The following is a 12,691-nucleotide window of genomic DNA, read 5'->3' as shown; positions in this document are numbered from 1 at the left end:
AACTCTTTTGACTGTGTGGATCACAGCAAAATGTGGCAAGTCCTCAAAGAGATGGGAGTACCAGATCATCTACTTGTCTCCTGAGGAACCTGCAAGTGGTCCAAGAAGCAACAGTTGGAACCAAACATGGAACAACTGATTGGTTTAAGTTTGGAAAAGGAGCATGACAAGGCTCTATATTGTCACCTTATTTATTTAACTTATATGCAGAGTACATCATGAGAGATACCAGGCTGGACAAATCAAAAGTCAGAATTAAGGTTGCTAGGAAAGATATCAACAGTCTCAGATATGCTGATGATACCACTATGATGGCAGAAAGTGAAAAGGAATTAAGGAACCCTTGATGAGGGTGAAAGAGGAGGTATAAAAGCTGATTTGAAGCTTAACATTAATAAAAACAACTAAGATATTGGCAACTGGTTCCATCACTTCCTGGCAAATAGAGGGAGAGAAATGGAAGCAGTCTCAGATTTTATATTCTTGGTCTCAAAGATCACTGCAGATGACAACTGCAGCCATGAAATTAAAAGATGCTTGCTCCTTGGAAGGAAAACTCTGGCAAATATGGACAGCATACTAAAAAGCAGAGACTCACCTTGCTGACAAAAGTCCATATCTGCAAAGCTGGGGTCTTTCCAGGAGCAACGTATAGCTGTGAGAGTTGGACTATAAGGAAAACTGAGTGCCGCAGAATCTATGCTTTCGAATCGGGGTGCTGAAAAAAAAAAACCTTCAAAAAAAGTCCCTTAGAGTGCTATAAAAATGGGCATACCCTTTGACCCAGAAATACAACTTCTAGGGCTGTATCCCAAAGAGATTATAAAAATGGGGAAAGGACCCACATGTACAAAGATATTTATAGCAGCTCTTTTTGTGGTGGCCAAGAACTGGAAATTGAGGGGATACTTATCAATTGGGGAATGGCTGAACAAGTTGTGGTTTATGAATGTAATGGAATACTATTGTGCGGTAAGAAATGATGAACAGGCAGACTTCAGAAAACCTTGGGAAGACCTATATGAACTGATGCTGAGTGAGGTGAGCAGAACCAGGAGAACATTATACACAGTAACAGCCACAGTGTGCCAGGACTGATTTTGATAGACTTAGTCCTTCTCAGCAATGCAAGGACCTAAAACAATTCTAAAGGACTCATGATAGAATATGCCATCCACATCCACAGAAAAAAACATGGAGTCTGAATGCAGAGTGATGCAAACTATTTTCTCTTTTGTTTTGTTTTCTTTCTCATGATTTCTCCCATTCATTATAATTCTTCTATGCAACATGACAAATGTGAAAATATGTTTAGTAGGAATGTATGTGTAGAGCCCGTATCAGATTGCATGCCATCTTGGGGAGGGAGGGGGAAAGAAGGGGGAGAAAATTTAAAACTTGTGGAAGTGAATGTTGAAAACTGAAAACAAATACATTAATAAAAAAAACTTCTTTTAAAAGTCCCTTAGACAGCAAGGAGATCAAATTAGTTAATACTTAAAGAAATTCAGACTATTTACTGGAAGGTTAAAAACTGAAGCTAAAGCTTAAGTACTTTGGCCATATAACAAGAAGATGAGACTCATTGGAAAAAATACTGATGTTGGGAAAGATTGAAGGCAAAAGGAAAAGGGGATGGCAGAAGATGAGATGGATAGATGATGTCATGGAAGCAATGAACATGAGCTTGGACAGCTCTGGGGGATGGTAGAAGATAAAAGCGCCATGGGGTCATGAAGAGACAAACAAGACTGAACAACTGAAAAACAAAAACAACAAATATTCCTTAGGTTGCAGTCCTTTCAACCAAACACCAGTTGCAAGGAAGACCATCACAAATACTGAAGAGTGAATAAGCCCATTTATTCAAGTAAACAGCAAACAGAAATTAAAGAAGTCCTAAATCTATCATCTACAATTGATGCTTCTCATTTCTTGTTCACTTTCTTTTTAACTCTGTGCAATCTAGCTTTTGACTTCATCATTCAAATGAAACTGCTTTCTCCAAAATTACTCAAAATCTTTTAATTGCCAAATCTAATGACCTTTTCTCAATCCTCATTCTTGACCTTTGACATTATTCATCATCCATCCATTCTAGATGGATAGATCCATCATCCATCACTGTGGATCCTCCTCTTCTGCTCGACATTCTCTTTTCTCTGGGTTTTTGTGACACTACTCTCTCCTGGTTCTCCTATCTGAGTGCTCCTTCTCTAACAAATTTGCTGGATATTCACCCAGGTCACATCCTCTAATAGTGAAGGTCCCCTAAGGTTCTGTCCCACACCTTAAACCTTTCCCTTTCTTGCTCCTTCCATCTTCTTGTGCTCAGTGGGACCTGGCTCTTTCCTGATGTCACAATTTCCCTGACCAGACTTTACAACATTGGTTGCACTTTCAATCATACCCTTTGAGTCACTCATCATGATTAGAATTGGGGATTGGAATATACCTTGCTCCTCCTTGCCACTTTCAGCCTCCCATCACTCAGTAAACTCTCCTCCTTTGAGGTCCATTCAAGCCATATTTATCACCTAATCAAAATTCTGGTAGGTGTTGCCTACCAACCTCTAGGACGTTCCTTCATTCCTCAATAAGTTCAAGGCTTTCCTCTTCTCCTTAACTCTTGCCCTCTTACTAGGAGGTTTTAACGTACATATTGATACTCTCAGTCACTCTCCCAAATCCTCCATCCTTTTCAAGTTGAAGAATTTATCATCAGAGCAGTAGCTGACCTTGATGCTGTGTTCATCCTCATTGAAGACATTTGACCACATGGCTAAAAACATCATGTTAAAAAGCATAGGAACAAGCACATAGCTTTATTTCACCACATTGGTGACTGGGAAAGCATGAGAGCATTGTCCATTATTCAGAACCTGGGTAAGCATGGACAACCAAATTTTGACATAATTTTCCATTAGCCTTGATGATGGACAGTATCAAAGGCTTTGGTCAGATCTACAGATGTTGTATATGAACCTCTATTCTGCTACTAGCATTGCTCCTAGGGTTGTTGGGGGGAGTGTTGGTGCATGATTTTTTGTTTGCAGATGCTTGTGCACTCAGTGCAGTCTCTGAAGCTGAGATGCAACAAAGTATAGACTGGTTGCTGCTTGTGCTAATTTTGTTCTAATAATTAACACCAGGAAAACACAGGTGCTCCATCAGCCAGCACCACGCCATCCATACATGGAACCATAAGTTTCAGCAAATGGTGAAGTTTTGAATACTGTGAATAACTTGGCAGTGTACTTTCCAGGGATATACATATAGATAATGAGGTTGACACATGTATTGCCAGAGCTAGCTCAGTGTTTGGGAAGTTCTGAAGGAAAGTGTGGGAGAGAAGAGGTATTAGACTGACTACCAAACTGAAAGTCTACTGACCTCATTGTTGTATGCCTGTGAAACCTGGACAGTATACCAGTGCCATGCCAGAAAACTGAATCACTTCCATTTGAATTGTCTTAGGAAGATTCTGAAGATCACCTGACAGGATAAGGTACAGACACTGGGCTACTTTCTGGAACTAAACTGCCAAGCATTCAAACTACTGCAGAGAACGCATCTCCAATGGGTTGGCCACATTGTTCGAATGCCAAATGTACTCTTGCCTAAAAGACTATTTTATGGAGAACTCACACAGGGCAAGTGCTCAGATGGTGGTGAGAAAAAGTGATACAAGGACATTCTCTAGGTCCCTCTTAAGAACTTTGGAATTGATTGCGTGGCATGGGAGACACTGGCACAGGACTACCCAGAATGGCATGCCCTCACCAGAGAAGGTGCTATGCTTCATGAGAAAAGCAGAATTGAAGTGGTTCAAAAGAAACATGAGATGTGCAAAGTTAGAGAATCCATCCTAAATGTTCACATGGATTATTCGTGCTGGACCTGTGATAGATCTTTCTGAGCTTGTATTGGCATGATCGGCCACAGGTGGACACACTGTAACTTGACCCCAACATAGTGGTGTCATTTTGGTCCTCCTCAGAAATGAAGGACAACAATCAACCAACCAACCCCACTACATCTACACACAAAGATAGTAATACCCCCAATTTTGCTATCACCCACAAGTGTTGTATTTGCATGATCATGAACTCTGAAATTCTTTTATCTGATCGCAATCTGTTGTCATTCCATCTCTTCTTCTGCCTTACAACCCTGAACCCTGCTCTTTGTTTTCATTACTAATTCCATTCAATCAACTCTCAGCTCTTTACCCAGCTCATCATACTTATACTGGCAACACCCTCTTCCCTTCCCCATCTTGAGTTCAACTCTACACTGTCCTGATCTCAAGTCCCTTGTCTATTGATCCTATTAAAGATTTCTACCTGCCAAACCTCAACTCTATAATACTTTCTCCATCCACTATATTTCTTTCTATTTATATGCTGCTGAATGAAATTAGAGAAAATAATGAAACCTGGGTTCATTGACTGGGTCCACTACAAATTTATACTACATGATTTCAATTGGGTTCTCACAGTAACAAGGTAATCCTTTTAAAGCTTCCTAACCAATTGACAATCCCACCTAATCCAATGGCATTTCCAAAACTTTTTATCCCTCCTCAAGTCTCCCAGAGAGTAGCACCTTTCCAGTCTTTCAGTTGAGAACTTTGCCTCATATTTTACTGAAAAAAAAATTGAGGCCGTTCCCTAAGAGCTCCCTGTCTCACTTCACTTTGATGCCTTCTGCCACTATCTTGACTTTCATCCCTGTATCACATGAAAAGGTGGCCCTTCTCCTAGCCAAGATAATATCCTCTATATGCACAAGTGATTTCATTCCATCCTGTCTCCTCTAGTAGATTTCCCCCCTCTATCATCCCCACCCTCTTGCTTATCTTCAGTCTCTTCCTGTGTACTGGTTACCTTCCTAATGCCTGCAAATACACCTATCTCTCCCTTATTCTTAAAAAAAAAACCCAACTATGACTTATTCCTTCATCTCTATTAGCTGTGGTCCTGTATTTCTTCTTCTTTTTATAACTAAATTCCTTGAAATGGTTGTAGACAATCAGTGCCTCCATATCCTTTTTTCTTATTCTCTTACTTTCCATAGCCCAGCTTCCAACCTCATCAGAAACTGTTCTTTCTAAAGTTAACAGTGCTCTTTTATTGCCCAGTCTAATGATCTTTTCTTAGTCCTCATCCTTCCTGACTTACCTGTAGCTTTTGATACTCTGTACCATTCCCTTCTCCTTGATATATTCTTCTCTCTAGGTTTTTATGACACTTCCCTCTCCTGGATCTTCTACCCCCCAGAACACCCCTCCATCTCCTTTTGTTGGAAGACAAGAAGCCTGAGACAGTGCCCCTTCCACCCTGGGAGCAGAGCTCAAACTTAAATTAAGGAAAAAGGCCAAAAAAGATGAGCAAAAAACAACAACAAAAAAAGAATCTGACCATAGAAAGTTATTTTGGTGACAGGGAAGATCCAGAGCTGAACTGTTTACATCCCTACACGAGAAGATAATACTTGTAAATCTTGTTTTCATGTTGCCATCTTGGCTCCACCTCAATACTTGTAATTCTTAAAAAACCGTAGCACTAATAATATAGCTAGAAGGAATATACATAGACAGAGGGTATGAGTATAAGGTGAATTTGAGGGAATGGCATAAAAATTAATTAAGGGATGAGAAAGAGAAGTACACTGGGTGCAGAAGGAAGGGAGAGGTAGGATGAGGCATTTTATTTCACATGAAGAGGTGTGAAAGGCCTATTACAGAGGAGAGGAAGATGGGAGGGTAGGCAATGGTCAACACTTGAACCATACTCTCATCAGAATTGACTCAAAGAGGGAATATATACACAATAAGGTGAATAAAGAAATCTTTCTTGCCCAACAGAGAAGTTAGAGGTAAAGTCAGAAGTAAAAGGGTGGGGGGGAGGGGACTGACAGAAGGAAGGACAGATCAGGGGAGGGAGTAAACAAAAGCAAAACACTGGTGAGCAGGGAAAGGGTGAAAGGAGAGAGAGGACAAACAGTAGGAAAAATAGGATGGAGGGAAATAGACAGTAATCATTACTGTGAATGGTAAAGGGATGAACTTTCCCATAAAATGGAAGCCAATAACAGAGTGGATCGAAACCCAGAATCCTACGATATGTTGTTTACAAAAAACACAGAGTAAGAGGTAAGGGGCTGGAGCAGAATCTCCAGAAAAGCAGAGGTGGAAATACTGATCTCAGACAAAACAAAAGCAAAAATAGACCTATTTAAAAGAGAGAAGGAAGGAAACTATATCTTGCATGTATAATAGATAATTTAGATTATATTAAATTAAAAAGCTTTTGCGCAAGCAAAACCAATGCAACCAAGATTAGAAGGTGTTTCCATAATCCAGCTAGCAGCTTCTGTGGTGGTATAAGATCCCCCCCACAGCCAGCACCCAGAAAGCTACCAACCACACAGGTTCTTTTGATCTGCTTAACTAAGGAAAGCAGGGTGAAGGGGTTGACAAGTTTACTTTAATTCAGCATACAAATATCATTCACTTAGTTCAGGGAAAAAAGCCAGCATCCTGAACTTCAGAGCAAATTACAAACAAATTACAAACATCAACAGACAGACCAAATACAGATTCATAGTTACCAACATCTAGGTTCAGCCCAGGAGCTCAGAACAAGGGCTGGCCCAGAGTCACACGCGCCACCACTACTGCGGAAATGAGCTCCAAGAAAGAGACAGCCAGCCCCTGGTTTTTATATCTTTTTCAGCGTCAGGGGTGAGTCACACATGCGACTCACCCACATGACCCAGAATTGTCACAAAGAGGCAACTTAAACCCACGTGGTCTAAGAGCCTCTGCTCTCCCAGACATGTAAACTAGGCCCTCCCTGGAGTTAACCCCACCTTGGGCCTCACCTTAGTTGCCAATCCACACCCACTAAGGTTTTACACCTAATAGGGGTTTGGGCCTGGGGCTTAGCACCTAGTAAGGCTCAATGAAATACACTGAATTACTCAAAGCAAACAAAAGCCAAACTCTTCAAGGGCACTTGTTGAACTAAGTACTAAGGAGCCCATTTTGCCTAGCAACACAGAAGGAAAGCAGAAAGCTGGGAAACAATCTTTACAGCAAGTGTCTCTGATAAAGGCCTCATTTATCAAATATATAGAGAACTGAGTCAAATTTATAAGAATACAAGCCATTCCCCAATTGATAAATAATCAAAGGATAAGAACAGGCAGTTTTCAGATGAATAAATCAACATGATCATATGAAGAAGTACTCTAAGTCACTTTTGATTAGAGAAATGAAAATTAAAACAACTTTAAAGTACCACCTCACACCTATCAGATGGGCTAATATGACAAAAAAGGAAAATGATAAAAGTTGGAAAGAATATGGGAAAAATGAGATACTAATGTACTGTTGATAGAGGTGTGAACTGATCCACCCATTCCAGAGAACAATTTGGATCTGTGCCCAAAAGGCAAGCAAACTGTGCATACTCTTTGATCCAGCATACCACTACTAAGTCTGAATCCCAAAGAGATCATAAAAAAGAGAAAAGGAACTACATGTGCAAAAATATTTATAGCAGCCCTTTCTCCATGGTAGCCAAATATTGGAAATTGAGAGGATGCCCATCAATTGGGGAATGGCTGAACAAGTTGTGGTATATGAATGTAATGGAATACTACTGTGCAATAAGAAGTGGTGAGTAGGCAGATTTCAGAAAAACTTGGAAAGATTTGTATGAACAGATTTGAAGCAGAACTGGGAGAAAATTGTACATAGTATCAGCAACATTGTGTGATGATCAACTACAAATGACTTAGCTTTTCTCAGTAACATAATGATCCAAGAAAAGTAGAAGGACTCATGATGGAAAATGCTATCCACATCCAGATAAAGTCTGTATTCTTATAAATTTGACTGTTGGATTCTGAATGCAGATTGAAGCATACTTTTTTCACTTACTTTAATTTTTTCATGTTTTTTTCCTTATAATCTGTTTCTTCTTTGACAGCTGTAACTAATATGGAAATATGTTTTACAAGATTGCACATATATAACCTATATCATATTGCCAATCATTTTAGGAAGAGAGGAAGGGAGGGAGGAAGGGAGAAAAATTCAGTACTCAAAATCTTGTAAAAATGAATGCCAAAAATTGTCTTCACATGTAACTGGAAAAAAATACTCTTAAAGAAAGAAATGTTCCAGGTGGCAAAGGTTTATTGTAATGCCAATATGGTCGGCAGAGCTCCTTAGGGAACTTTCATTCCTTAAGGAACCTGTAACTTCACAGGAATGATGCTAAAACTTATATAGGAAAAGTAGTGGATTATCTGGCAGATATGCTAATTAGGTGATAACTTACATCCTTGGTCACTGGCATCATTCATACTGGAAACCGGGGGAAGGGGTTTCTCAGGGGCATATTTTTAGTCTGTTTATGTCTATAGCAGGATAGCTGAGAGTTGATGTGTATAGCTTGACCTCTGGATTGAACATGATAACTTTGGGAATCAATACATGATAATTCTGTGGTTACAAGACAGTCCTGTTTTTACAAGAGAATTTCTTCAGAGATCAGCTTGTTTTTGTGATGGGGAAAGACAGTTTGTTTTACTGGGGCCCACTCATGAATTATTACTAGGTATAGTGTCCTTGGGCTGGGGAGAAAACTGTCAGGGATAATGTTTTGAAGCTAGGGATAAATGTGATCTTGAAATTGGGGTCCAAGCACAAGCACCCTATCAGGTCCAGTGGCAAAATATAGACCAGGACAATCGGAGATGGCCCTGAGAAAGGTGACATATAGAATTTTACAATGCCATAGACAGATCTCTTCTCTGCAGTCTCCCAAACAAAGTGTGTCAAAGGCCTCTTCATCTTTGCTTCTCTCCTTACCTTTGAAGTAGAGAAAGTACCTGGATCTCTCATTATATGCCCCAGTAGATGGCTGCCAAATGATGATAATGACTAGGAGACACTTTCCATTTCAAGCAACTCTAAACAACACCTGAAATACATTTCCACTCATTACAACCCATGTCAATCAAGTCAATAAAGTAATGGGTGGTGATTTTAAAAAATCACCACACAAACAAATAAGAACGATACTTCCCAGGAATTATTTAAATTGTCACTTAGTTTTGTGTATTTGCTGCCAGAATTCAAGGGAAAGAACTAGTATTTATTATCAATCCTGAGAGGAATGACTGAGAAGGAGGGAATCAGATGTCAGTTCTGTTTGAAACTGAGGGGCCAGACCACTCTGGCCTGAAGAGCTTAGGCGTGAACACCATTGTGAATTGTAGCCCATTACTATGCAAAAAGGACAAAGTTGAGAACTCAGCTCTGGAGCAGAGAAGGAAAAAAACTATTCAGCCCAGGAGTTCTCACCTTTTGTGGGGGGAGTAAAGGAAGGGACTAGCCAAAGGAAGATATATAAAAAGACTCCCAACAATCCAGTCCTAGTTATCTTTTGCTGCCAGAGCTCAAGGGAAAGGGCCAGCATTATCTCTCCTGAGAAGGGAGGGATCAAAAGCCTAGAGACATGGATGTCAAAGATTTAGTTGAAAAGCTCCAGAACTGTCTCACTTGCTCCATCTGCCTGGGCTACTTCACAGACCCAGTGACTGTCAAGTGTGGCCATACCTTTTGCACAAGGTGTCTTATCCAGTGCAGTGAGGAAGCCCAGGAGACATTTACCTGCCCAGAGTGCAGAGGAGTCATCAAATACAGCCGTGATATGGTGACCAACAAGAGCCTGCAGACTCTGTCCATCACTGCCAAAATGATCAGACATCATCTACTACAGACCATCATGGGCCTGACCACCTGTGATCAACATGGAGAGAAAGAGAAGTTCTTCTGTGAGGAAGACCACAGAACCCTCTGTGATTCCTGCTCATTGGCCCCAGAGCACCAGGATCACCAAGTCCTTCCCTTGGAAGAGGCTATTGCTGAGTGCAAGGAGAAGCTCTGGGAGACTCGAGATATCTTACAGGGAAAAGAGGAGAGTTTTAAATTGGCATTGGACAGTGTGATAGTGAGAGAGGCAAGATGTAAGGAGGACGCACTCACTTTTCGACGGTTAATTGAGTCTGAATATAAGAAAATGCACCAATTCTTATGGGATGAAGAAATTCTACAAATGCAAAAACTGTACCATCAATGTAGAGACAACCTGGTGAAATTTGAGGAGAACAAGGCCAATCTGTCGCGACAAATCCAAAATCTGCGACAAACGATAATAGAAGTAGAGGAGAATTTGAACAAGGCACCCTCAGAAATGATCCAGGATACAAAAGGCACCTTGGAAAGAAATGAGAACCTGCTTCTTCAAGAACCAGAGGTTGCTTCCTTTGACTGGACCACCTTTCCCATCACTGGCTTGAGAGAAGTTCTCATGTGCTTCCACAAGGATATAACTCTGGATCCTGAAACAGCCAATCCTCATCTCATCCTGTCTGAAGATTTGAAGAGTGTCAAGTATGGAAGTGTCCCTCAGGACCTGCCTGACAACAAAGAAAGATTTGTCTATTCTCCTACTGTATTGGGGGCCCAGACCTTCACCTCAGGCAAACACTACTGGGAAGTGGAGATGAGAGATAAGACAGAGTGGGAAATAGGAGTCTGAAGACACAGTCAGCAGAAAGGAGAAGAGCTCCACATTACCTGACGATGTAAGGACCCTAGCAGGCTGCAGATATGGAAATTATTTCTTTCTCTGGAATCCACAAGATGGCTATCAAGTAAGCCCACTTATACACAAAGTTGGCGTTTTCCTGGATTATGAAAGGGGACATATAGCATTTTACAATGCCATAGACAGGTCTCTCATGTGCAGTCTCCCAAACAAAGTCTTTCGAAGGCCTGTTCGACCTTGCTTCTCTCCTTGCCTTCCCACTGAAGAAAGTACTCCTGGATCTCTCATTATCTGCTCCAGGAGTGACTAACTGGTAGATGGCTGCCAAATGATGATAATGACTAGGAGACACTTTCCATTTCAAGCAACTCTAAACAACACCTGAAATGCATTTCTACTCATTATATGATACATGTCCAACAAGTCAATAAAGTAATAGATGGTTATTTAAAAAGAAAAAAAGTAATCCCCAGGAATTACTAAACTGCAATTTGGTTTTGTGTATTTGCTGCCAGAATTCAAGGGAGGCAGCTCAGGAAACATTAACCTGCCCAGAGTGCAGAGGGGTGATTGAGTACAGCAGTGATATGGTGACCAACAGGAGCCTGCAGACTCTGTCCATCACTGCCAAAATGATCAGACCTCATCTACTACAGACCATCATGGGCCTGACCACCTGTGATCAACATGGAGAGAAAGAGAAGTTCTTCTGTGAGGAAGACCACAGAACCCTCTGTGATTCCTGCTCATTGGCCCCAGAGCACCAGGATCACCAAGTCCTTCCCTTGGAAGAGTCTATTGCTGAGTGCAAGGAGAATCTCTGGGAAACACAGAGAATCTTCAAACTGAAAATACCAGTTTCAAATTGCATTGGACAAAAAAAATTTTAAAATTTTGAAAATTATTTAAAAATTGTTTTGGATAACCTATACCATGTTGCTTACTGTCTCTAGGAGGGGAGAGGGAAGGGAGGGAAGGATAGAATTTGGATTTCAAAACTTAAAACTACAAATGTTAAAATTTGTTACATGTAATTGGGGAAAAAATAAAACGTAAAAAATAACCAATGAGAAGAATACAAACAGATGGGAAACTATAAAATCCCTGTTCCTCAATCTACTGAGTTTCCATAACCTACTCCTCATTTCATCTCCACAATACACACAAAGATCATCATCCCCCTGATCTTGTCATTACTCAGAACTGCTCTACTTCCATGTTGATCATCATTTTTTATCATTCTATCTTTCTCTATGATTTCTGATTCTTGAATTTCATCTTCATCTTCACTGTGACCTTTACTCCCTCTACTCCTCTGTTTTTTAACAGGCAGTCACCCCTACACTGGCTACATTGTCCTTCCTTCCCTATCTTGACCCCTTGGTGAACCAGTTCAAGTCTTTTAAATTAAAAAAATATTTTTTAAAATTTTTATTTTCAGTTCCAAATTCTCTCCATCCCTCCACCCAACAAGAAAGTGAAAAAAAAAACAATACTATACATATGAAGTCATGCGGGACATTTCCACATTCTTGTTCAGTCATAGTCAAGTCTTCATGACCCTATTTGAAATTTTTTGGGAAAGATACTGGTGTGGTTTCTTATTTTCTTCTCCAATTTTCACATTAGCCATGTTGAGGGGAAAAAAGTAATAAAAATAAAGATAACCTATCCTTTCACTCACAAATCCCTTGCCCCTTTATGTGATAGCAGATTAGGCCTTGTCAAACCTCAGTCCTGGGTTATTCCCACCCTTTTCCTCCTTTACTCATATTCATGTATTGTTTGGATCCACTACAAATTTATGTTACAAAATTTCAAGTAGGTCCTCACTATATAGCAAGACAATTCTTTTCACACCTCCCTAGTTAATAAATTTGCTATCTCACTCACCCCAGTAGCTATTCCTCAAGATTCCCACTACATCCCCTTCTTTCTCTTCTCAGTTGTGGGCCTTGACTCGTATTGCATTGAAAAAAATTAAGGTCATTTGCCAAGAGCTCCCTTTTCTCCTCTCCTCCTCCTCATTTCATATCACTCAGATATCTTCCCCCATTACC

The 12,691-nt window shown here is 40.4% G+C and overlaps 1 protein-coding gene across 1 annotated transcript; it reads left to right on the top strand.

The window, feature by feature from the left end:
- The first annotated feature begins 9,536 nt into the window (after positions 1 to 9,536).
- Positions 9,537 to 10,622, top strand: LOC118840613 (probable E3 ubiquitin-protein ligase TRIML1). Its single transcript, XM_036747984.1, has one exon. It carries the CDS (start codon positions 9,537 to 9,539, stop codon positions 10,620 to 10,622), a length of 1,086 nt encoding a protein of 361 aa, XP_036603879.1.
- The last annotated feature ends 2,069 nt before the right edge of the window (positions 10,623 to 12,691 follow it).

This window comes from Trichosurus vulpecula, chromosome 1 (assembly GCF_011100635.1).
Source record: "Trichosurus vulpecula isolate mTriVul1 chromosome 1, mTriVul1.pri, whole genome shotgun sequence".
Taxonomy (NCBI): Eukaryota; Metazoa; Chordata; class Mammalia; order Diprotodontia; family Phalangeridae; genus Trichosurus; species Trichosurus vulpecula.
The sequence above is the reverse complement of the archived record's forward strand: the minus strand, read 5'-3'. Positions and strand labels throughout refer to the sequence as shown.